The sequence below is a fragment of the Diaporthe batatas genome (genome assembly GCF_019321695.1).
Source record: "Diaporthe batatas strain CRI 302-4 chromosome Unknown Contig00006, whole genome shotgun sequence".
NCBI lineage: Eukaryota > Fungi > Ascomycota > Sordariomycetes > Diaporthales > Diaporthaceae > Diaporthe > Diaporthe batatas.
Genome location: NW_025408553.1, coordinates 2,242,199 through 2,267,672, shown reverse-complemented (window position 1 = coordinate 2,267,672; position 25,474 = coordinate 2,242,199). Strand labels below are relative to the sequence as shown.

Sequence of the window (25,474 nt, the reverse complement as noted above, 5' to 3'; positions counted from 1 at the left end):
TCTTGACCGTTCTTCTGAAGTACTTGAAGATTTATATTGAAGAGAGTATGCTTTTACATTTACATGAGCTGTTCTATGGTACACTAGCAGAATGGAGGAGGCATGTCTGAAAGCAGACCCTTTGACTGACACCTGTGGTGACGTGAGGTCTCGTGTTGGCGGCAGCCACAGCAGCAACGGATGTATGTCAGGCGTGTCTGTGCCTTAACAGTCTGCTTGGGACTTCCAAACAAAGGCATCTATGTGGATCAAAATGCCGAGCACAACTCGGCAAGAAGGCGATTTCGAAGACTTCAGCGGAGTACCTAGGTAACTTCGATTCGTTGATCGTGTTCGGTCGGGCGTTGAAGATTATGGAGAACGATGGTCATTGCTGAACTAGACCACTTCAAGTTCCGCATCCTTCGATGTTGGCTGTGGAGCAGGGCGAAAGAGGCGAGGGGAGCAACCAGGCGACTCTTCAAAATCTGTCTTCATGGCAAAGTCCTCTTTGCCGACCTTGAAGTAGATATTCGCCCGATCAGTGCAGTCCCGATGTAGTCGTGGGATAAGGGTCAGAGCCGGCCCGAGAAAAATAGAACCCATCTTCCCCCCGAGACTCGCCTGTTTCCAGAGCTTGAGCGAGGTTACGGCCAGCTGGCCCTGTATTCCCTCAGTGAAACTCATTGGCGGTCCGTCATGGAGTGGGCTGTTGGCCGTGTTTGTATCTGTGGCAGCGGCGTAGATCGTCCGTTCCTGAAGCTTGAGGAGCGTCCTCGCCGATCTCGTCGCGTTCTGCAGTTGCCCGACAATGCCAGTTATAGCAAAGAAACCAGTGCTAATAGTCAATAGTAGGGCGTAAGAACCAAGCTGCGAGGCGGTCGCGTCGGTATTGTCAGTCGAGGTCCATGGTGCCAGTGCGGTCGCAAGACAGATGCCAAGCATGGCGGCAGTGTTTGCGAGTGTCTTTTCCAGCACCGCCTCAGCAGCTTTCTCATACGCCTTGAGTTCTGCTTCCCGCACTGGCTTGGTGATCTTGTCGAAAGCCGATGGGCCGGTTTTTCCGTTGTACCACTCCCTCACATGAGCTTGGCATCTCTTGTCGTGCAAATCCCAGAACATTCGCCGCTCAGTGCCGTATTGACGTTTTGTAACCTCCCGGAAATTGATTCTATATATAGGGTGATAGGTATGCAACCGTTCTGATTTTCCGAAAAGTTCGAGACCCAGGGTCGCCCATACTTCCTCGGGCGCCCTGTTCTCAAGTCCAGTTAGGTAACACTTGGATTCCTTGTCGACGCGGTCAGATCTGTAGGCGTCGGCATTGACGAATATGAAATCGCTGCAAAGAAAGGCCCAACATGTCTGAAAGGCGGCACACGTGAAGTTGTGATAGAGCTGTGCCGAGAAATGTGTTCGAGCCAAAAGAGTTATCAGTGCGTACAGTCCGACTAAGACCAGCCGCAGTACACTATCATTGCTCAAATTGTTGGTCGCGAAACCGTTGTAAACGACGGTATTCGTAACCATCACAACGACGAGCCAGCAACTAACGTAGTTCCATACGGCGGCTTGAACCAGGCTTCTCATGACTGGGGAGAACGTTCTGATCATGATTGGTCTGCTTGCTCTGGACTGAATAGGCTGCGAATTTTCCGTTTCAGGCTTGAGCGGGACTTCACTGAAGCCGTGGATGCTATAATCTGCACGTTCGCTCTTGGAGAAGCCGCTTTTTGCTTCAACGGTTGTACAGGATCTGGTGAAAGCCTTGTAGAAGAGCACCCAAGGCAATCCAGACAAGTGTCCGGGGAACCTTTTTGTCGAAGCTCCCATGTACTGTTCCGGCCAGGTCTTTGCGAGGACAGCGGCGATGTTGTCCTCCAGAAACTTCGGAGGCAAGGCGATTTCGTGTGACAAATCGGGGGTATATCTCAACAAGATCCAGTAGGTTGCTACTGTCAGAGAGAAAATGAGGCCAGTCAAAACGAGATTGATCTTCTTGCTGAGGTCTTTGGTGTAAGGCATCTGGCTGCTAGGACTGCTCAAAACTCGCTCGGACGTTTCAAGCTCAACAGGCACAGTAAATGGCCAGCATTCAGTTGAAACGACAAATAGGAGATAAATGATGTGACGTGAACGTATTCGGACTCCCATTGTTTCCGGTTGGCTCCAGGATCAAGTGCATCGATGAAGGCAGGCGATGAGGGAGGGAAATCAGGGATGTCCACCTCGTGACTGTGAGAGCAAGACTCTAAATATCACCTGAATCAGTGTGTCTTGATGAAGACCCGCAGGTAGAGGATATTTGTGGGCTGTCTCCATGATTGTGGTGACGAGCCCCCCATGCACTACCACTTCAACCAACAACTCTCCTGTGGAGAAAAGCTGTTGTCTTAATTGGTCCACGTTTTCATGGCCTCGGAAAAATATTGCTTTTCAGACCTAGAAAAGCTTCACAACTTCGGATCCTTCTTCGAAATTTCGTTCTTCTTTTTTCAAAAGAAATTGCGCTTATTTCAACGATTTATCTTTTAACGCGAAGGAAAGCAAGGCCAAGTGGCTTGATGCTCCGCTGTCTGCCAGACCATACCGTCTTTATTGCTATCATGTTGGGATTTGGGTCCCAAGGTATTCTAGAAGTTTCCCGCAATACAACTCAACTAATGCAATACTCATGTAGGCCAACACTGATTCACTGCCAGCTGGCATCTTTCTCACAATCCGGGCCCACCAGCGAATCCAGGGGCTTGAAGTTGTGACTGTGCATATTTGAAGCGCCACAAAGCCAAAGAACAGGAATTCATTACCAGGTTCAAAGCATTAGCCAGGAAGAGAGTATCGGAGGGAATTAGGATACTATTAATTTTTAACAACATGTAGGCTAAGGTGGCCCAAGTCAAGGGCTATTCTGAGACGAAAGGCCAGTCGGAAAACCGCAAAAGGCAGCACGGGCGGTCTCGTGGAAGAGACCCTCGTCAGTTTCATCGAGCTCAACCGAGTTAGATGTGCCCCACGGGGTCCACGAGATCCAGGCTGGCCGGAGGTGCCCCGATTAACGTTGCCACGAGCCCACGGTGGGGTGACTCTCCATGTTCGGACTTTAAGCGAGAAACAGCGAATTCGACACGGCTGAACTTCCCAAAGCGGGTGCGTTATCTGCTCGCCGCCAGCTGCCTCCAGATGGGCATCAAAGCGTTGGAGAGCCCCCCCCCCTCGGCTTGTAATACACCAAAATACACCAAGTGAAGATCACCCACGTACTACTCAGGAAGAATTTCACATACACTACTGCTGTAAAACAGCCAAAATTAAAAAGTTCCACCCATCGTATCTTGACCTTTGTTATCAAAGCTGCAACTGTATGCTTTGTTAAATGCTAGGTCTTGGGTGTTCACCTCCGTAGGTACCTAGGTATGAAAGGCGCCATTTGTGTCTTCAGACGTAAACGTAATAGAAGCGAAACCCATCAAAAACTACAAATACATCATAGCGGAGTTCTATGGAATCACCAAAGAGCAAAATACCCACCTGGCCATGTACCACTTTGCATAACTCCATTGCCGCAGGCCCATGACGGAGGGTGAGCTCCAGCTTGCGGCCTAGCATATTTATCACGCAGATGCCGTGGTCACGGAGCAGACAACATCTGAGTGAGGCTCGTGCTACTTAGCTACTACCTACCTAGGCGCTGAGGAACCAACACACTGTAGAAGGAAGCGCAGCAAAGGCTACCTAGGTGGGTAGGTAGGTAGGTAGGCAAAGGCCAAATCTACATATGTAGAGACTCCGTTACAGCCCATCGACTGCCACACACATTTCAACATATGGACTCGAAGTGGCATCTCTGCCCTTTTATTGGTATTGCGTTTCTTTTCATTCCATTCCTTTTTTCTTTTTCTTTTTCTTTCTTTTTCTTTCTTTTTCTTTTTATTAAAAAAAAAGAAACACTTAGTCTCGAGTATTTACCACTATATGAGGGCACCACATACGTTTTATATATATGCTCAAGTGGGGATTAAAACCGAAACCGCCACACGGGGTGGCAGCGAGCTAAGACTCGATATCCAGCACTGACAAAGCCAGAACGCTGGTGTAAGCACGGCACAGCCTGAGACGAGCAGATGGATAACTATGCAGGCGTAAGCGGACCAGAAGAACTTAAAGCAGCAACAGGCAATGCTCACTCCCGAGGTCCATATGTAACCCTTCTCATTCTCAGCACACCTAAACTCAGAGTAGTCAGAGCATCACTAGCATCAGTCTTCATATGGCGCGAGACACTACACTTTACTAGCCAGTTACTCCTTCAATACACCATGCCATCTTCGAACTAGTCAATGTTTTCCTTTTTCAAACAACACAAGACGCACCAAAGTCTCTTCTAACCACGACCCGCATGACTAGTCAAGGCTCAACGTGCGCCACAATATAAACCCATCCACCCACCCACCCACCCATCCATCTGCATATGTAAAGCCTAACCAGGTAAGTAGGTAACTAACTAACTGACTACGGTACCAGTACATAAACCACCTGCCCACCCGCCCACAGCACCAACACGTGGAGCCCCAAATGCAAGAAAAAGAAAAAGAAAACAAGAAAACGGCATTCACCCAACTGACAACTAACAACAGCCACAAGCCCTGGCCACCTTCCAAAAACAAGCACCAAGCCACCACGTGCCCAAGTGCAGCCACCTGGGCACCTATCTTGGTTCGGTGTGGATCACACCCCCCCCCACACCGAACTACAACCCCCCCCAACCCCCACACAAAACAAACATATAATCAATAACAACGTGATATTATACACCCGATCATGCATGCGTCTCAAACACCCAAACGGCGTAGCAGTCTCGTGGCAATATAATAGCCCGTACATGATATACATACCGAACGCATCAATCAGTCAGTCCTGCATTTTATGTAACCACCTGGGCACTAATATTACACTGTGCCAGTGTCAGTGTGCCACTGCCCTCCCACGCACCGCGCAGATGAATGCCTAGTACCTACCCACCTAGGTACCTTTACCCAGGTAAGTACACCATGTACCTAGGAAAGAGGCCTCACTAGAAGAAACCACACCTGTCTAAGTACGTAATTACAGTAACTATTCACCAGCCACCCTCCCACCACCACACCACCACAAAGCAGTAGGAGGGTAGCGTTTCCCATCCACATCCCCATCCCCATCCCCATCCCCTCCAGAACCTATCCAAAATCAGCATGCAGGCCAGGTAGGTCATGTGAATACTGCCCCCCTACACCAGGCAGACAGAGAGACATCCAGACAGACAAGCAACAAAACACCCCGGCAACAAAACCGAGCAAATCTCATCTTCGGAGATTGACAACTCACGCCCTCGGAGATGGCAAGCAACCCTCCAACCCTCCAACCCTCCCCTCCAACCAATCCGAGCGGGGGGGGGGGGGGAAGGGCCACACAAGCCCCAGCCTCAAAGTCAAAGGGAGGGCGGCCGAGGGCACCCACGTAGCATGACAGAAACCACAGAGCCCTGTGTGGGATAAATACACCGTTTACTGCCCCTGCCCGCTCTCCCCGCCCTTGCCCCCCTCCAAGCAGCCAGCCAGCCTTAATAATAAGAGGCCTACTAAAGTTGCCGAAAGTATCGAAACCGAAACCCCACAAACCGGCAGCCAGCCAGCCAGCCAGCCAGCCATTCATCATCCATCCACTCAGCATGCCCAACAACAAGGGGACACCGTGCGTGCGGTGTGACTGACAGCTGCATGCGGGGGAAGAGAAGAACCTGTGGTGCCCTGTCTGGCGACTAGTTATGTACTCCGTGCACTACTGCAGCGTGGCAGCCGTGGGGTTCCAAGGCCCGGGATTGATGGACTTCAGGATTGCATTTTCGCTCGGGCCACCACCACCACCACCCTGAGCTCCCCTTCCTCGCTTCGCTCCGATCCAACCACCTCTGACATGGCCGTGTCTTAACCGACCTGCTGGGGCAGCCGAGTCCTCCGGCCGTGAGTGCCGAATGCGGGACCCCTGCTCACGGGGCACAGACCGTTTTAGGGCAGAGACGTCGGCAGTGCAGTGCCGTCTGTCATCCTGGTGGCAGTGACGGTGTTCATCAAGCACAATTGTCTTCATACAGGATGGCACAAAAGGCAAACACTATGTCGAGTAAGAGAAAGACTCCGGTCTGGGATTGGCATACAAATGGGAAGGGAAAAAAAGACTCGAGATAGTTCCACGTCCGGATAATGGATTGGCTCCCTCATTTCGGGATCATTCCAATGCATTGATATAACACAGTAGCAAGGGCAGATTCGGTCTCGGTAATAGATTCAACGCAGAAGAATGTTACGTTCAATGTGTTGCAGTGTGACGCAGCCGATACCACACTTGTGCGCATCCTGGAGGTCGTGTCCATGCCTATCAATGTACGGCTGCAGGGGCGCCACGAGGCGGAAATGATAGAAACAAGTTCAATCCGGCGATTAGGTCCTCGAAAGGAAAGCAAGCACCGCGTACAATGAAAGGTGTATAGGAAAATCGCACAGTATGTAGGCTGCTACTCCCACCACCATCGAGGTCGCCTTGTCCTTGACAGAGCTGCACTCTCACTCCCACGTGCGAGGATGGCATCACACCTTCGGAGGATTCCTAATTTCGGCGGATTCTGCGAGTATCCCCCAGGGGAGCAGAGAGATGGCCTTTACACAGTAAGTGAGAAAGTGACCAGCTCGTGCGATCAGCAAGCAACCCCATGAAACCTGTGGTAGTTGCTCGCAGTCGAGTAGTCGCAAGATGGCGTGATATGTAATGGCAAATGGAGCGGCTTGCATCTTGCCAACTTGCCCACCGCACGTGCAAAGAGGCAACCCACAGTAAACACAGACCGATGATAGCCACCGGGCCTCAAAGATGGTCGGCCGTAGAACTTTCCGAGGTGCCTTCGATGCACACTGCGAAGCATTGAGTCACTTGGCCCAGTATAATAGACCCGGGCTTATAATGCCAGGGCCTGGTTAGACGGAACGGCACGGGACGAGGAGACGCGCGGAGACACATGCATTGCTCCTTGGTCATTTGATCACGTTCGTCTGATCATCACGTTGGCCGAAGGGTTGGCGATCTGGAACTGCCACCCTGAAAGCGGGCGACAGAACACGCCCGGCAATAGATTAGCTCAATTGCCGAAGGAGATGGGATCGGGATAATGGCGGACAAGCCAAACCTCGTACGATTGCTCAAGATGGATGGGACTGTGGAGATATGTGTCGTCCCAATATTCGTGTGGGGGCAGATACAATTTGCATAGCACAGTGCTTCGCACACCCTCTACCCTTGTTTCTGGTGAAGACGAGGTTCGGATATAGCCGGTCGCATCTAAAGTCTAAGTTGTTGAAGATTGTTTGCTTTTTCAGGGACGAGGGACGTTCCCGACAGAGTGCTCAGGGACGAGGACGCCCCTCACTCACAGATCGCACAACTTCTTTGCACAGCCCTGGATATCTAGTAAGTCAACTGTACTGCTGCACTTAGTTGAAGAGCCAGCCTGAACCGACGGTCCTAATAAACCAGTGTGCACTGCTAGATCGGCAGCCAGCGGCACTTGGATCTGGATCGTCGCTCCAATCCAAGTGTGGAGTCACCCGGCAAGTGGGTTTCGAATTGAAGCGAGGAACACAAGTCGCTGGCTGAAGATTGGGATTAGCCTGGCCCAGGCGCCGCGTCGAGTTGCAATTGTAGGGATCCCTAGTCTGCAGGCACATGAATCCAGCGATTGGACACGGGGACGAAAAGGTTGAAGTTTCGGCGATGCTGCATACTGTAGTATCTACAATGTACTCGAAGGCACAGGTCAAGATCAGCAGAGATGATGCCAGCAACGCCATCATGGTCTAGCACACGCAGCCACGCGTGGCGGGTTGATGGGCAACGGCGGCGAGGATCAAACCGTGACGGGCAGGTTTCTTTGCCGATGGTCGAGGGCGGACGCTCCCGGGAGCTAGTTAGCGGACAGAAATGCTCCACAAGCGGCTTGGGTGTGATCTCCAGGGGAGGACACCATGGCCGGGCTAGGGAGGAGTCCGCGGGCGGGGAGATGGTGTCCCAAGCAGCCGGGAGAGACTAGGCAAAGCAGCGAAGATTTATAAATCTCCGTCGGGGCTCCTGGGCTACCAGAAAACCAAAATCGACGGCGTCGGGGCGTGAAGCAGCATCCATCGCGCTGGTGTGTGGACTGGCGGGCGTGGTAAATGTCGGAATGTGTCCCCGAAATCGTTGGTCGTTTGAGATAGCGCAAAGTACTTCGCAAGGGACTTCAAGTGAAGTTCAGAGCTTCAGAGACCCGCAGACCCGCTCCTAGGGCGCCTGTTTCGTGAAAAATATGGAGCCTGGCTGGACCCGGCCATCCATTCTGCCATTGCAGCCCATGTCCCCAAACTCTGAACAGAGTTTGTGTCGAGCCCACCGATTGCCCACCCGAACTGATCAGGACCCTGCAAGATGATCCGGGTGCCGAGTCAGTCTGCCAGTGAGGTGCTGGATCAGCTATGCTGTCGGGTCGATTCAGCAAGCTGGTGTGCGGGCAGGCGGGTGGGGATCTCGTGTGCCTGTTTCGTCGGTGGGGTGTGGGACAAGATGTCGGATCTCCAGACCGTGTTCCCAAAAGCGCGAGGGCAGTGTCGATCGGACGCAGCAGGGCGGCCAATCAGGCGCCAAAGGTGGCTCTGGGGAACAGCGTGGGGCAGCGAGCTGGGCAGCTGGGCCGGACGCTCGCAGGTTGGGCAGCGACACACAGGGCGCGGGCAGCTGTGCCGTTTCCCTGATGGGAGATGCTCGGGATTGTGCAGGCCTGGCAGGCCTGGCAGGGCGTTCGTTGGGCGTTGTGCGAGGCGGCGCTGGATGGAGGCTTGCACGGCTGGACGGATGTGATCCGGACCCCTTACAAGTTAGTCATGGCCGCAAGTCACCAATGGTTCGTTCCTGTGTGCCGAGAATGCAGACTGAAGAGGACTCGGGGAGTGGCAGTGGCGTTCGTTGGAGGTTTGCTGGCACAGCTGATCAGGGTGATCAAGGTGATGTTCTCGTGTGTGTTTCGATCGAGTCTGGCGTTGGTGATTGATGGACTGGCTGATTGATAGACTCTGTCATAGACTGTGGTTTTGGGAGGCTCGAGCGTGGTGACCCCAACGAGAGTTCGACAAACACCAGGTCCATCACGAGGTGTTTGTCTGCATGTGTCGGGCTGTATGCAAGCTAGCAGGTATGCTTTGGTCTTGGTCGGGCTGGTGGGGCAGAAGACGTTGGAGAAGCGTGGGCGGGATGGGACCAAGGCAAGGAGGTGCTGGATTGAATTGGTGTTGATGGACGACGACAGGACGACCAGGCGGAAAAGGGAGGGCAGAGCACGGGCAGTCCCCAGCAGGGAAACGCGCTAGGCGAGCTAGACGGCGAGTACCCAGCTGCCCCCTTGCACCTTCCCTGCCGTTCCGTGCCACACCCTTGCCCCAGATGTGGCAGGGCCCCTGCAGGCGCGCCCTGTCACTGGCGACTGCCCGCAAAGTGCCTGCATCGACCATGCTCGGCCATGCTTCTGGACCTGGGAAGGAGGGTGACATGGAGCATGCAATGCAACTCTCCCCCTTTGCCCGCTGCCGCCAGGGGTTTGTCGGGTGGGTTAGACCATCTATCCATCTTCTACGGAGTAATAGATACGATCATCAGTCCTGTCTGACAGTCTGACAGTCCAGTATTCCACCCAGTCTTCCAGTATTCTACTATTTGTTGTTACGCCCCCCACGTTCTGCCACACAAGGTGACAAGGTCTCAGCCAGTCCTGCTAGTCTGCCAGCAATTATTGATTCTCATTGACACACCAAGAGTGTGCAGTGCGAAACAGTGCCTCTTCAGCTACACAGTAGCAACACGACCTTGGAACCTGGGGTCTTGCCGAGAGAGACACACACACCCACACGCACGAGGCAGGGGACGAACCAGACTGCCAGAAGGGCAAGAGCCACTCACACCTACAGTACAACTGCCACCGCGCGCTCTCTTTCCCTTGTCTGTTCTTGCCCACATATCTGAGACATCTCTGGCAATTTCAAAGACAACCTCGATCCTCTCTGGCTGTCTGGTTTCCCTCAACTCGGTCCACTACTGTCTAGACTAGTGCATGGTTGCAGCTCCCCAGCTCCCAGCTCCCAGCTGTGCTTCCTTCCTTCCTGCTCACCTCACCGCCCCCATCACCAACCCGCACGACAGGAGCTTGGGTTCGTTCGTTCGTTCGTTCGTTCGTTCATTCGTTTGTTGGACCGTCTGGTCGCGCTTGCGTCCCGCCATCCGATCTCACCCAACCTATCTAACCCGTCCTGGCTGGTCCTGGCCCTGTCACAACTTAGCACACCCGCCACAGCTCGCCGTCACATTCAGCTCGTCTCTCGCAAATCTCAATCGTCACTGGCCTCAACTCGCCAATCTCGTTTTGCTGTGTACTCGCACCAACCCGCCACACCTGTGCATACAATGCCAGCCTGACCAGCTGACCAGGCGGCTCACCATCTCACCATCTCACAATCGGGGTCCACTGAACCAAATCTGCCTCCGATACAACAATAAAACAGTGACGAGATCCACTTTTCGGCACCGGCACCCGGGTCTGGAGATACTCCCCGCCCCCGTCCAGCTTTCCCTCCAGCCACACGGACTGTATCCACCCGGTCGGCTCTTATCACAATCCCGCTGCTCTGCTACTACTACTGCTGCTGCTACACACATCTTCGTAACCAACACCATCTACCAATTGCTGCCTCACGAGTCACGGACCCAGCAGGGCGTGGCGTGGCTGGCCAGGGCACAGCGCGCGCAGATACAGCCCAAGGCAGCCATTTCAACAGGGGCCAGGAGCAAGGGCCCAGCGCAGCGCCCAGGGGACCTCAAATAAACCCACACGAGGGTTCTCTCTTGGTGGTGCTGTGCTGTCAGGCTGTGTCGTATTCCACATCCCACGTCCCTCGCCGTCCCGCAAATAACGCCGCCTCCCGGACAGGCATGATCCCGTCCCCTGGTGCGTGTGTCTCATTCTCTCCTGACCTGCCTGCAATGTACGTACGGCGTAGTAGGACTAGCACTGACTGACTCTTCTGGTCACATTTCAGCTGCCTTGATCTTGCCTGCTGGCTGCTTGTGAGACCCAAGGCCCTTCCAACGATTCCTGTTGGTCGCTTGGTCACTCCTGGCGTGGCGTCCCTGATTCCCCGTCTGCTGTGCCGTCATCATGGAGCCTCCCGCGGCTCAAACTCCGCGTCGAGACCGCCGGCGGCCTTCGTTCCACTCTCCAAACAGCTCTCGCACCGTCTCGCGCTCAAGTACTCGCCCCCCGTCTGCGCGCATGCCTTCCCACAACATGAGCGATTCCGCCTCCAACATCACCCCCTCGCCTGGCCAGAGATACGCCCAGCCCGTTGGTTCTCGTTTCCCACAGCGTAGAGGCTCCATGGGCTCCAACGTGGATCGGCCTCCTACCCCGGTGTCCAAGGGCTCTATCAGGGGCTCACAGTCGAGCACCCACCAGGAGCCTGCATCCGCCCTGCTGCAAGAGAAACTGCAGCACCAGCGGAGATCAGAAATCCAACGCAACCTGAACAGGCTGGCCGATGAGATGGGCACAGCCGACAATGCACAGCCGGCCGCGTCAACCCCGGTGCGGTGTGCCACCGCCGACGGCAAACGGCCGGCATCCAGCGAAGCAAGTGACGATGTCGGGAAGAATAGGGGCCCCGCCCTCAAGGAAATGGAAAAGGTACTAGTTGAGATCGCTCTCTTGCACCGTCATGAACTGCATTTTCCCCTTGGCCGCTTGCTAGCATCGGCCGTTGATCATCCATCTCTTCCCTGCCGCCAATGCTCTTGCCTTCCTGTCCAACGCTTTTATTTGATCCCAGTTGCAGAGTTACGGGTTGAGAGCTGTCTGTCAGAGTTGCTGACAAGACTGTACACAGGCAATGTCAAACCTGCATAAGATCAACTTTGATCTCAAGCTCGAGTTGTTCCATCGCCGGGAGCGGCAGGCCGTCTTGGACAAACAGGTCGAGGTACTGGAGGCAGAGAAGTCACGACTTCAGGACAGCAACGACGGACTGATGCTTGAGATTGAAAAGCGGGACAAGGCGGTCGAAGAAGCTGTTCACATGATAGTCGGCTTCGAAGCTCGCATAGAACTTCTGTTGCGCGAAAGGGAGATGCTGAAGCAGCTCGAGGCCGACAAGGCCCTCTTCTCTAAGCTGACGGCGGCGCAGTCCATCTCCGGACTCGACGGCGCTGGCACGACGAACACACTAGATGCTGTGTCAACTGATCACCGAAAAGGCCTCGCACGGATGCCCAGTTTCCTCTCAGAGCGCACCGATAACACCGAAAACCTCCGCAACGTCTATCTGGGAGCACAAGGGAGCCTTCTCAGCTTGTCCAAGACAGACCCGAGGGCGGATCATGTTGGGACCGGCAGCCCAAATATGAGCGTCTTGAGTGAGAGCTCATTCCGTAGTATTTACGGAACGCAGCCTGCACCACGCGACCACTCCCCTCCCCAGGCTGAGGTCGAGTCTCAGCTTGATGATCCCGCCGGCAGAGGTGTCGGCCGGAGTCTGTCTATGTCGATGCACGATGTTACCCCCACCAGGCCAAGCGCGAAGGAAGCCATCGAGAAGGGAGAGACCACCTCGCCATTGCGGAGGCTCGAGAGGCTCGACTCCTCGCCTGTCATACAGGAGAGCTCGGAGACAACGCCTCTGGGCAGGGACATTGACCGGCCGGCTACGTCCATCAAGCTAGCCAAACCACAACCCCTCCTTCGCGTCAGAAAACCCAGGGAGAAGCCAGCGCCGACTCGCAGGGTCATTACGGATATACCTGCAACTCGTGTGCACGCATTGCCTCCGACCCCCGACACCATGTCAAGCTCGATGAACCAGAGTCTTTGCTCTGACGACACCACGAGGCACGGCCGAGATGATCGGGAAGCGACCTACCCCGTGACGTCCCGAGCAACCCTGGATCAGACGGATGAGATCGAGCCAGGGCACTGGCGATTCAAGGGTGGCGGTGCTGCTCAGCCGCCATCGGTTACAGCATTCACGGGCCGGAAAGACTACTTGTCCACCAACTATCCCGACATATCGCTGGGCCTCCCGAGGCGCCCCCGATCGGCCGACGAAACCACGATATCTCGTCATAAGCTTGACTGGGATTCGGGAAGTGAGTTCGATGATGCCGCTTCGGAGGTTTCCAGCTTCGATCATTTCATGCGAGAAGGTCTTCGACCTAGCCATGCCGGCCAACCTCACATGCTGAATAGAGCGGCAGCATCCCACAGATACGCCAGTGGAGGCGCGCCCGATCTATTCGGATTCCCGTCTGACTCCAAAGGCTGGCAGTCGAACCATATGTTCGGGGCTCTGAATGGGAATGGCTATTACGGCACAGCAGCTCCGCTTGCGTCGGCGTTGGACAACATGGGGGCCTCTTTGCCGGCACCAGAGATTGGAACCTATGGTTCAGGACTTGCCGGAGCAAGCTCTCCTCGACCAACTGGCAACGGGGTTGCGCCGCCCCCGGCACCTAATCGGAAGTCTAGCCTACGAGCCCGAACATCAGCACCTGGAACTCCGATGACCACGCGCCCGCCAAGACCCTTTGGACGACATGGCGAGACTGATTCGAGCAGGAAGAGCTCGTTGACTGGCCACACACAGACGGCTTCTAATTCCCGCAGCATCACGCCGACCCCGCCGGATCGGCCCCCAGCGCAGTCTCAAGAAGATGCTTCGGCCACGAAGCGCCACTACCCGCCGACCGCAAGCCAACAGCAGCAGGCCGCGTCCCGCCCTCGCAGCAGAGGCATCACCAGTCTATTCCGACGTTCTCTTGGTTCCAGCCATCCCCAGCCCTCGGCATCGGTGCCCAACAACCAGTCACCCTTCCCTCCCCCGGCAAAGGCCGAGCCCCCGCCAGCACCTGTCGGGGTCCCGGCTTGGGAGTGGAGAAATGAGCGGGGAGACGAAGAGATGTCAGCCACTCCTCCGCCAATCATGCGCAAGCGGGCACCTGTACATGACGTGGGCTTCGGGGACAATACCGAAGCACAAGGTGCCACTGGGCCAGCAAGGGCCGCAAAGCCTCATCCTCTCCGGTCCTCGAGCCCAGGCCTGGGCGCTGGCCTGAGCAACGTCTTGGCCACACATGACGGCGGTGCTCCTTTGACTTCGAATAGTGGGCACGACCAGGAAGGCGCTCCCACTTCGGCGTCCACCTCGGGCCATGGCAGCGGACATGGTCACGGACACGGGCATGGCCACGGGAGGAAGTGGTTCGGACTGCGGGCCACAAGCTCCAAGCACAGTGGGACATAGTGGTCCCGTGCGGAGGCAGCCCTTGATTTCTCGTACCAAAATTACCCGCATTATGATCTCTAGGTTCGGTGAAACATTGTTCTGTGTTTTTACATTGGGCTGGAGTAATGACACGACCTATAGAACAGGCCGGATTACCTGGACCTCAGCAGTGCTTTGGGGCCAGTAGGGTTGATTTCCTTTGTTAGCGAATCACACACCAAACAGTGGGCTGAGTAGTTGGAGTACCCTGGAACAGCATATCATCTGGTGTAGAACGAAAAGTTCCGGGTTTGGTTGACTGCATGTGTTCGGAAATTGCAACATCGTTTGGGTTGTGGGATGTAGTGACTAGGCTCAGGACATAACTTGGGTATCATAAGAAGACATGTCCACCACCAGAGCATTCAAGTTGGCGAGTGGATCAAAAGTCGTTTACGCCCATCATACAATGGTGTGATTCGATCTATCCCTTCCGGCATTTTACGTCACCTTGGGAGTGGTGAAACTGGTGTCAACGATAGGTAATCAGCGTCATGTGCTAGAGTTGTGTGAATCGTTGGCTAAATGAGTGTACCTAGGCGTAGATGTTAACTAACACCATACACCGACAAATGTCTATCCAGAACTTGAACGACAGGAAAACGAGTGTATCTCTATCGGTCCACCCATAACTCCTGATGAAATCGCTGCTGACCAGAGCTATGTGCGATCGAACCCTCACTCGCCAAGCACGCCCAACGCCGTGAACACCTCGTCTGCCGTCCGTCTCTGCCCACCGCCCGCCGCCCGCCCGTTCCCATCTACCGCCTTCCACCATCGCATCGTGAACCAGCACGAAAGGCAAAAAAAGGAAACAAAACCCCCGACTCATGGAGAACCTGTGAGGCAGGTATCTGTTCACCCTGCCCGCCCTTGCCTTCTCATCAAACTAGCTACCAACCAACCAACCCGCTAAGCAGAAAACCCCACAGCTCGCCTCCTAACCGCCACCCGCCGCCTACTTATCACCCTGGCCACACAGGACACATTCGCAATCATCGAAGTCGTCGGGCGTGTCCGGCCCTTGCGCCCCCTTCTCGAGGGGCGAGTCGCCGGGCGGGTACGACATGATCACTTTAGTTCCTTCATCATCGTAGACTTGGGTGACGTTGACGTTGCCGCTGCGCCTGTCCCTGCACTTGCTGTCGATTGAAGCGCTTGGCGGGTGCTGGTGATGCTCCTGCGTCCTCGCTCACGGGCTGGTGACCTCGGTGGTGGTGTCTGGGATGTTGTTGAGGGTGTCGGGGACGACATCGGTGTTGTCTGGGGTGATTTCGGTGGTGTCTGGGAGGATATCGGGCGGCGGGATGAGTTCCACCAGCGGGTCGAGGTTGATCTCCTTTTGTTCGGGCTCGGACTTTGGCTTGTCCTCAGGCTTGGGCTTGTCCTCAGGCTTGGGCTTGTCCTCAGGCTTGGGCTTGTCCTCGGGCTTGGGCTTCTCCTCAGGCTTGGGCTTGTCCTCAGGCTTTGGCTTCGGCTCGGGCTTGGGCTTCGGCTTGGGTTTGCCGCCACCGCCCCTGCCCCGGCCGCCACCGCCGCCGCCTCCTCGACCGCCCCTGGGGCTGCGCTTGATGATCGATGCCCCTGCCCCCGGTGGTGGTGGCGGGGTCGCACCCTCGGTGTCCTCGATGAGGCTCTGGATCTCGTCGGTCGGGAGGACGTCCACCAGCGACTCGACGTCGACGTCAGGCTTCGGCTTGCTGCTCGGCTTGCTGCTCGGCTTGCCGCGGCTGCCGCCGCCGCTCCGTCCGCCACCACCACCGCCTCCTCGGCCGCCGCCGCCGCCGCCTCGGGGGCTGCGCTTGACGGTCTGGTTGTTGGCGGGTAGGACGTCGTCGGCTGGTCCTGGTGATGCTTCTGCTTCCTCGCCCATGGCGGGCTGGGTGTCTGGGTCTGGGAAGGTCTCCACTGGCAGGTTGATATTCTCCAGCAGCGGCTTGAGGTCGACGTTCTCCAGCAGCGGCCCGGGGTCAACGTTGTCTGGTTCGGGCATTGCCTTCGGCTTGGGCTTGGGCTTGCCGCCGCCCCTGCCTCGGCCACCGCCCCGGCCGCCGCCACCCCGGCCGCCGCCTCTGGGGCTACGCTTGACGGGTGCTGAGGATGCTTCTGTGTCCTCGCTCGCGGGCTCGTCGTCGGAGGAAAATAGCGAGAGGATGTCCGACACCGGGTCGAGGTCGACGTCCTCCGTCCCGGGCTTCGGCTTCGGCCTGACCCCGCCGCCGCCGCCACGGCCGCCGCCGCCGCGCCCGCCGCCGCCCCTGGGGCTGCGCTTGACGGCTTGTGCCGGGGTGGCTTCTGCGTCCTCGCTCACGGGCTGGTCGTCGGTGGATATGATGTCCAGCAACGGTTCGAGGTCGACGTCCTTTTGCTCAGGCTTCGGCTTCGGCTTCGGCTTGCTGCCTCCGCCGCCGCGGCCCCGGCCGCCTCCACCCCGGCCGCCTCCTCCTCCTCTTGGGCTGCGCTTCGCTGGCGCTTCCTCTGCTTCCTCTGGGACCTCTGCGTCCTCTGAGTAGATTACCTCGTTGACGCCGTTCAGGATGCTGTCCGAGATCACGTTCGACGTGGTGTGCGTGAGGATGTCCTTGCCCAGGGAGCTGCCGTCTCCATTCTGCTGCTGCTGTTGCTGCTGCTGCTGCTGCTGCTGCTGCTGTTGCTGCTGCTGTTGTTGCTGCCCTCCCGCGGGTTTGCCGGATGGACTGCCCTTGGGCGGTGACTGGGGCTTCTTGGGGCCCCTGGCGACGATCTCGGTCATGTCTGGGGCCTTCCAGTTGTCTATAGATGGCTTCTTGGGATCGTTTGCGATGGGCATGTTACCAGCATCAGCAGGGTTTAGGGCCCCATCATAGTCGATCACTGCGAGTGCTGGATCTTGATCGGTCATTATTGGGGCGCCGTGGACCATGGTGAAGGCTACCAAAAAGGCGCCGAAGGTGGACTGCAGTTGCATTGTGATGGGAATTCAACTTGAAGTCTGTGAGTGAACAGGGACAAGCTTGTTGTATTGCGTGGGTAAAAGAATGATATTAGGGTCCCGAATTACAGGAGACTACCACCAGGGCAGGTCAAAACAAGTAAATGAATGTAGATATGGAATGGATTGTGAAGAGAAAGGAAGGGGTAACACTACCAGAGTGAACCCTAGGAAAAAGAAAAGAAGGCGGGGTTGAACGATGGTGGTGATGGTGGGAAAGGAAGATCATTCCAAGACCGAGGATCGCCTCTATTATATAGCTATTGACCAAAACCAATTCTTCCATTAAAAATCAACGGAATGAAAGCTGCAACAGGCGGCGATGGTATCCCGAGGTCAGCAGTCGTCCCAGAAGGCCGATGAGGCCGGTGCGGCCAGCTCCAACGGGAGGTCCTGGACCACGGCCGTTTCACTTGGACGCGATTCAAGACTTTGGCATTTCCTTCAAATGGATCAGTTTTGAACAGGAACGAAACATCAGCCACAAAATGCTGCCGAATGCGGTCGCTTACATGTTCCCTCGCCTCGGCATATCGAGTAATAAATGGGGCCACTTGCTTACCCTGGCCTAGATTCCGGTACAGGCAGTAAGCGTGAATGGGCTGATAGCTTACGGTTGCCACTGACATATCATATTATGGATTTGTAGGAAGTCCTTGACGACCCAAAAGTCAGGTAAATTCCCTTGGCAGTGGCCATAAAGACCTACTGCCTGCCGCTTTACATTCCTACCAAGGATTCCGTACGTTTGGTCCACAGTGCCATTTACGCATGATGAACTCGAACAGCCGCACTTCGAATCAGGTACAGTCCCATCCGGCAATTGGGATTGTTCCCAACTGGCGATGATATCTAGGTATCTCTTCAAAACTCCCGCATATGCTATTTTCGGTGGTGATGGCGGAAGCCCGCATGCTACAGGCGCCAGCCCGACCCGCGGTCCACCTCCGGCCATCCACACACCTGATTGGTGTACTGCTCTCCAGGGCTTTTGAGGCCCGGGGGATCATGGGAGGACAAGGTCGCCAGCCCGTCGCCCGTCAAGGCCATGTTTGCCATGTTTGCCATGTGCCGAGTGTGCCGACTGCCAATGGTGGCCAACGGAATTTCGTCCTTTGGTCTGTTATGCGACGTTGCATCCTCAGGTCACCCCTGGGACTTTTATTCGCCTCTAGATATGCGGCTGCTACGGAGCACCAAGGACGAGAGTGTTGCTTTGGCTTTATGGTACAGTGTGGCACGGACCCAGAGTACTTATGTACCAGTTGACCTCACGGCATGTTCGCGAGGCATTGCAAATTTAATTTAGTATCAAGTTGCCAGCGAGCGCTGTGTGTCTATTAAAGTTTACAAGGCAAGGATGGTAGCAACGGATTGATCTGGTATATTTAGATGAAAGAAGCTGAGACTTCAATAAGATTAGTCAGACCTCTCAAAAAGTTGCAAACGTTCTTAGTCACTTCAGCACTGGCCATCAATGCATCTCCTTTGCGACCCGGACCCTCGGATTCAATGGCACGCTGAATTTGATGATAAAACTGTTAGTAATGCATTTTGCTGAGACTGAATTGAGGAACTTCGTCGGGCCGAGTTGCACGCTTTTATGGTCCCAGAGGTCGGCCGCTCCTCGAGCCTTGGCAGCCAACTGCGAGGCCACACTGGGCAGATTGTTCCCTGGGAATGCCAAGTCTCGTACACAATTCCCCCAGGCTCTTCCAGATAGCTCAAACGAACCACAACAGCTCGAAGTCTCTGATGTTGCTGCGTCTTGGGGGTACTCAATGCGCATGTGTGGTTCGAGCAAACAGTCTCAAACCCCAGGCCCAGGCTAACACCTCGTGGAAAAAGAGCTCATACTGGACCAACCTAAGGCCCAGATACATACCACAAGGCAGTTATAGAACGACTTGGTTGAAAAAATACGGGACAACTGTTACTTTAGAACATGAGGTTCAAGGGAACACGACCTTCCATATAGTTTTAAACTGTTTGTTTTGAGGCTCTTTGTTCTGAGAAAATCATACAAGACGACCAATCGAACAGGCCAGGTACTTAATGCTATCATTTTCCATAAGACGTGTCGCAAACATTCCAGAATAGTCTGGCTTCTTTACTTGGGTGAATTTGAGACCATGATTACCCTTCACCAATGCGTCCACCGTCCAAGCCTTTTCCAGATATTGCTAGACAGGGTGACCAGTATTCTGATATGAGGACAACTTACTGGCTAAGTTTTTAAACATTGTTATTTGAGCGTTTACCACTTCATGAAGGCGCCATGTGTGTCTTTGGACGTTTACGGAATAGAAGCGAAACCAGTTACTGACTATGCTTTCGAAATCTGCTTGACCTGCCATGAGACACTGTCTTATAAGATGCCCTCTTACGAGGTACGTTTCTAGAAGAGCCCCCAAGAACACTTGAAAAATGTTCTATGGAGGAACCACAGAAGGCAATTAAATAGGTAGATAGTTATTCGGCCACAGGGATTCTTCTATCACTGATTGAAATTGTTAAATGGTGATGGTGAAGTAATAGTACATGTGATCACCAATCAATCACCCGGCATGCGAATGTCTGTCAGGACAAGCACATAGCAGACGTTCAAAGTGCACTGACTCGCACCGAGCTGATAGGTCATTCGAAGCCCCGGTCACAGGCAACAAGCTACTAAGGCCCCGCAATGATCTTGCCCAACAACATGAAAAGTACGGCTGTGTTACTATGCTCATGTATGTGATCTGTTACGAAATTTGCGCCCCACACTTGGATGAACCCACTGCCTTGTAAAATTCCGTCTTATTGGAGGTACAGCTATCCAGCTTGTGGTAGGATAAGGATCCCTGCTCAGTTCTGGGCCCATGGAACTCAGAGTACGGTACATCCATCCCCTTTTGCCTGCGGCTGAGAAATGGTTCCTGATGTCTCTGCATGCTCGGCCAACGTGCGATTGGTAAGATTCGGCAATTCCCCCTGCATAGGACCCAGCCCTCCTGGATCGGCGAGAGCGTCTCACTACACCTCCACAGGGGTAATAAACGTTGTTTGGTGACCTCCCCACCGGAAGTCGCTTTTGTTAGAAAGTTCGCCGAAGCGTGACCTGGTGGGTCCAGCCAACCAATAGCAAAAGATACAAGCTCAAACAACGTTTATTACCCCTGTGGAGGTGTACAATCATTGATCTTGGGTCAAAGCCGACCTAAGCACTTTCTTCTGCAATCTCTGCCTAGGTAGACCGACACGCCTTGCGACCGTTCTGAAAGCATCCCGCCACAGTCTAAGCATTTAATAGCCAGTCGAAGCTTTTCCCCGGGCCAGACTCCGCCAACATCCAGAATCGAAGTAGAGGCCACCTACGACATGCTCGATCGGAAACATCAGATCCAAAGTCGGCCGAGTTCGAGCCTCGGAGTGTGGAATCGATTCAGATCACTGTCAGGATGGAGGAAGAGCGCTATCGTCAACACAGTTCTGGTCTCGGCCGTCTTCTTGGTTTTGCTTATTTGCCATATTGTTCTTTGGGCCACATCAGGCCATGTGGCAGGATACCAGATCATATATTCTGAGAGATGCGCCGACAATGCTATTGGCCGTCTGAACACACTATTTCACTTGATGATCAACGTGCTGTCATCACTTGTCCTCGCATCCACCAACTTCTTCATGCAAGTTCTCAATGCGCCGAGCAGAGAAGAGCTTGACAACGCTCACGAAAAGGGGTCTTGGCTCGATGTTGGCATTCCCTCACCTCGAAACGTCTTCAGAGTCTCGCGCTTCAAAAGGATTATGTGGATCCTCTTCTTCCTGTCGTCGGTTCCAATACATTTACTCTTCAACTCGGCCATTTTTGCCACAGACCATCGCGAATCCACATTCAGCTACTTCGTATTTGATGAGTCTGTGCTTAATGGGGGAGCGGCTTACGATCCCGGTACTAGGCTTGCGATACCTTACGATTACAAGATCTTACAAGATCACGCCTATTTGTGGAGTAACGATTCACGGGAAAATTCAACGGAATTGTATGGTGCAAGGGAAATGTATTTCAACTCTGACCATGAAATCAGAAGTTTGATTATCCGAGACACAGTGGAATCGATCCGCAACGGCAGCTGGCACCGCCTCGACAAGCATAAATGCAGGTCGATCTACAGCACAACCCAGTGCGATGGGCTTCGAACTTACTCCAATGTCGCATTGGTCCTGAGTGGCTCTTCTGGGTGGAACCGCTCGGTGGTCTGGGACTTGCCTGCGAGTGAGTCTTCCTACTGGGACGCATACATGCCAAACAACGTCAACAATTCACTATGGTCTGCCGATATCTATTTATCGAACTCGTCGCATGAGCCTTGTCAAATACAGATGTATGGTGACGGGGAGACTGGGACTCAAAAGTTCTGTAACAACAACTGCAACAGGAAAATGGGATTACATGATGCGAATACTGACTTGTGGATCTATTCTCTCTTTCCCACCCCTTCCTTCGATTCTGATGACACTTGGTATGACTTGTCCCCTGATCTCCTGCTCAATTCAACATCACCTGAGCCAGCATTTGAGAACGCCCAACTGAGCGTTGAGTACTGTCTCGCAGAGCCAATCGAAACCATCTGTCAAATTGGATTGGCTTCGACTCTACTATGGGTCGTGTCCTTCTGGTAATCCCTCCACCTGATGCCCATTGCATAGGAATTTGTCTCGTCTAAAAATGATATACGATCGCTAATGGTAATTACCAACAGTGTTCTACTCAAGGCTGTCCTTTGCATTGTTGTTATCGTCAAATTGGAGAAGCACACTTCTCTGGTGACTCCTGGAGACGTGATAGAATCTTTTATCAGCCATCCCCCAGAGTATTCGTTAGGCTCATGCCTTCTCGATAGCAGATCCCTAGTTTCAGACCGGAAATCAAATGGGCATTCGCTGCTCCATGGACCGGTACAATGGACTTCTAAGAGGCACAGAAGATGGCATGCCATTCCTAAACACGTTTGGTGGACATCTTACTTGATCTTCGCAACTGGAGTTGTTCTCTTGATCACTTTTTTCGTCATGTCCTTCTTGGCAACACACTGGTAGGCGGAGCCATTCTTCCCCATTGTTGGTGTGAAGCTTATCAGCGGTCTATAGGCAAGGATCTTTCAGTCAAAATGTCGCGAACAAGACGATAGGCTTTCCGTTCTCGCCCACGTTTGAGCAGGCAATCCTGATTGCCAACTCGCCACAACTATTCTTGTCTTTCGCGTACCTGGCTTTGAACGGGCTCTTCACGAGATTTCACATGGCTAAGGAATGGGCTGCTATGAGCACTCGATACAAAGCGCTGAGAGTGACAAATCCCAAGGGCCAGCAGATCTCGACATACTTCCTTCAGCTTCCGTACCGTTACAGTGTACCCCTTCTCATTATCAGCATCTTGCTCCACTGGGTGTTATCAGGCTGCATATACCTTCTCGTCATGCAGGGTGGCTACTTTGGCTACGACACCAATGGACCTTTTGACTCGTTCATGGCTCTCGGGTTCTCTACCAAGTCGCTTTTTACGATGCTCACTCTGTCCATCGTGTTGTCAATCACCCTACCATTCTTTGGCCGTATGTCTTTGCCGCCTAACACCGTCGTAGTGGGAAGTAACTCGCTTGCTATTGCTGCAGCTTGTCAGGTGTCGCCACTCACTGTCGAAAGTGCCGCGAAGGCCTATTTTGGGAAGACGGGCGTGGAGTACAACTCTGCCCACCAAGAAAATGAGATCGAACTACGACATTTGATGGCGCCAAGTCCCAGCCTGCTGACAGGGGGAGATCAAGCTTCAGCGACCTGGAACGACGAGGAGGACCGAAAAACCATTCTGTTTCGGGTCTCACAGAGCAAGATTAGGTGGGGCGTGGTGAAGATGCCACCGTCTTGGGCGGAGCAGTTCAATAGGCGGGATACAGAAGTCGAGCACATCAGTTTCGGTGTGCCTGAAGACGACGTGCAGGAGCCTGTACCGGGTCACTGGTATGCCTGAGCAACACGGCTGTAACTTCCGGTAATGAACGTCTGCCAGTCACGATAATATAAAGTCACCAAACAGACCTACCAGGCACGAAAAGGCTTATACCGCCTCGAATCTTGAAACTTCTGACGCACGAGAGTCTTGTTTCCTTCCAAAGGGCCGGATTCATTAATCGGAAACATGTCAGTGAGACCCGACGGAGCAGTACGATGCTGGGTGAACAAAGAACGGCGGAAGCGCAGGTTCTAGACCTGCGGGCCGCTGCATCGGACCGGATTTAAGTTATGAGTCGAGGAGCCAGGGTATGAGAGTGACTATGGCGACATCGTGGCTGGCATACGGCTGAGTCCGGGTATCACATTGCAGCGCACTTATTTTTGGGTGGTCTGGATCGACCCACATAAGCTCACCTGAGGAAAGCCTTGTTCACTCGTCATCAGGGCTAAGCTTATCTCAGTCTATCTATGCACCCGAAAGTCCGGTTTTCCTGATTGCAATTGTAACCACGTGCTCGTTTCTGCGGGTCGTTTGCTGCTCGACTCGGCCGCAGAGGGGAAGTGAGAAGATGCTCATCATAAATATAGGCACGAGCTGATGAAAGGGATCGTGAGCTGGGGCGCATGAGACGAACGATGGAGATCGAAACGGAAACAGACAAATCACAGCACGGCGATAAAGTGGCTTCCATGCTTGGCTTCCTTGTAAGGAGACTTGAATGACTTGTACGAACCACACGGCCGAGTCATGTCCACCCCAGCCCTGCGCCGAACACACCGGTTCCGACGGTGACTCGCCGCCCTATGGCGCGGTTACAACGGCAAGGCTGCGATAAACTCCCAGGAGGGATCGGCAGAAGAGGTTATATAGATCAGCAAGGTGTCCCATTCTTCAACGCAAATCTTGAATCTTACTATCAGCATCATCCTGTCTCTTCAGCAAACACTCACTTCTCATTCCTTTTCAGCCGTCCTTTCACTCCTCGCCGGCGAGACTCTTCACTTGAGTCCAGACACTCTTTTCGGAAATTCCAGTCATTATCGACATCCAAACCACATCCAAAATGCAGTTCAGCACCGTCACCTCGGCCTTTGGCCTTCTCATGGCCGCCGGCCTCTCCTCCGTCATGGCCCAGAGCGACGGCGGCGACTCCTCGTCCAGCATCCAGTTGCCCGACCCTTCCGTCACCAAGCAGATCCGCTTCCGGTCGGTGGCATCCGAGTACGGCGCGACCGTTGACTTCATCACCAACGCCACATGGCACGATGGAGACAACCTGCCCACCTTCGTGCTCGACAAGGTCGTCTACAACTACAACAACCTGGGCGGCCGCTTCGTCACCGGCTCCGGCCCTTTCATCGGCACCACCTCGCTGTGGATCGGCTTCAACCAGGACACCCCCGGCTCCGTCTCGGGCGAGTCTACCTCGCTCGTCTTCCCCCGCTGGACATACCTCGCCAGCCCCGACGCCAAGAGCTTCACCGTCCGCAACTACCGCCAGGGTGCCGGCGACATCTTCGACTGCGGCGACCTGTGCACATACGATGACATTCCCGGCCTCGAGTCCATCGACAGCGACAGGCCCAGGGTCCGCCGTGAGTTCACTGCTTAGGTTCTTTTCGGGGCCGCAAGTGAGCGTTTGGGGGAGCGGATGGCATCTGAGGGACGCGCACTGCTTACGAAGATGGCTGAGTTGATGGCGTTTGGCTTTACCTACGTTTCTTGATGTATATTGATGAGCAAAGCTATGTCTGGCTCCTGCGTCTGTCAAAGTGCAGGGAGCCTGACTATGTACAAATTGTAAATAACAATTATTAAACCATGACACTACCCCTGATCCCTTGATCCCCTGCTTGTTGAGGCTCGCTGGAGGTACAATATATACCAGCAGATCAAACCGTGGTTGAATACCTATGTGCCCTTCAACGACAGCACCAAAGCGCCGTGTTCGTCAGGTGACAGTCCACAAGCAATGGGCAGATAAAGCTTCGTTGTCGTTATCAAAGGTGTTGTAAAGTCCATGCTCATTGCTTTGTTGTGCGTGTTGGAAAATCCAGGAAATGTGGTTCAGCCACGTTGACTCTGTTTCTCAATGTCGCAAATAATGTAGCCTTT

The 25,474-nt window shown here is 54.1% G+C and overlaps 5 protein-coding genes across 5 annotated transcripts; 3 read left to right on the top strand and 2 right to left on the bottom strand.

Annotated features, from left to right (window-relative positions):
* Window positions 1–378: 378 nt before the first annotated feature.
* Window positions 379–1,593, bottom strand: KVR01_005755 (uncharacterized protein; the record flags this gene model as incomplete). The annotated part of the gene is made up of 2 exons (XM_044786525.1): window positions 379–1,321; window positions 1,424–1,593. 2 exons carry the CDS (start codon window positions 1,591–1,593, stop codon window positions 379–381), a joined length of 1,113 nt encoding a protein of 370 aa, XP_044644558.1.
* An 8,106-nt stretch (window positions 1,594–9,699) lies between these two features.
* KVR01_005941 (uncharacterized protein) lies at window positions 9,700–15,778 on the top strand. The gene is made up of 4 exons (XM_044790825.1): window positions 9,700–11,029; window positions 11,121–11,764; window positions 11,964–14,875; window positions 14,933–15,778. Exons 2-3 carry the CDS (start codon window positions 11,240–11,242, stop codon window positions 14,370–14,372), a joined length of 2,934 nt encoding a protein of 977 aa, XP_044644744.1. The 5' UTR covers window positions 9,700–11,029; window positions 11,121–11,239; the 3' UTR covers window positions 14,373–14,875; window positions 14,933–15,778.
* On the bottom strand, window positions 15,352–17,768 carry KVR01_006192 (uncharacterized protein; the record flags this gene model as incomplete). Its single annotated transcript, XM_044791803.1, has 2 exons — window positions 15,590–17,768; window positions 15,352–15,535 (listed from the first exon to the last, which is right to left on the bottom strand). The coding sequence occupies exons 1-2, from the start codon at window positions 17,338–17,340 to the stop codon at window positions 15,352–15,354; spliced, it is 1,935 nt and encodes a 644-aa protein (XP_044644995.1). The 5' UTR covers window positions 17,341–17,768.
* Window positions 17,769–18,911: 1,143 nt separating this feature from the next.
* Window positions 18,912–23,541, top strand: KVR01_006051 (uncharacterized protein; the record flags this gene model as incomplete). The annotated part of the gene is made up of 6 exons (XM_044789003.1): window positions 18,912–19,158; window positions 19,949–20,096; window positions 20,179–20,242; window positions 20,683–22,022; window positions 22,107–22,439; window positions 22,495–23,541. 6 exons carry the CDS (start codon window positions 18,912–18,914, stop codon window positions 23,372–23,374), a joined length of 3,012 nt encoding a protein of 1,003 aa, XP_044644854.1. The 3' UTR covers window positions 23,375–23,541.
* A 320-nt stretch (window positions 23,542–23,861) lies between these two features.
* On the top strand, window positions 23,862–24,971 carry KVR01_006350 (uncharacterized protein; the record flags this gene model as incomplete). The annotated part of the gene is made up of 1 exon (XM_044789547.1): window positions 23,862–24,971. The coding sequence occupies exon 1, from the start codon at window positions 24,423–24,425 to the stop codon at window positions 24,969–24,971; it is 549 nt and encodes a 182-aa protein (XP_044645153.1). The 5' UTR covers window positions 23,862–24,422.
* Window positions 24,972–25,474: the final 503 nt, after the last annotated feature.

Coding starts and splice junctions, on each gene's coding strand:
- KVR01_005941 (XM_044790825.1), top strand. CDS start 11,240: ATGGAGCCTCCCGCGGCTCAAACTCCGCGTCGAGACCGCCGGCGGCCT. Junction 11,765..11,963: donor CCCTCAAGGAAATGGAAAAG/GTACTAGTTGAG, acceptor GACTGTACACAG/GCAATGTCAAACCTGCATAA.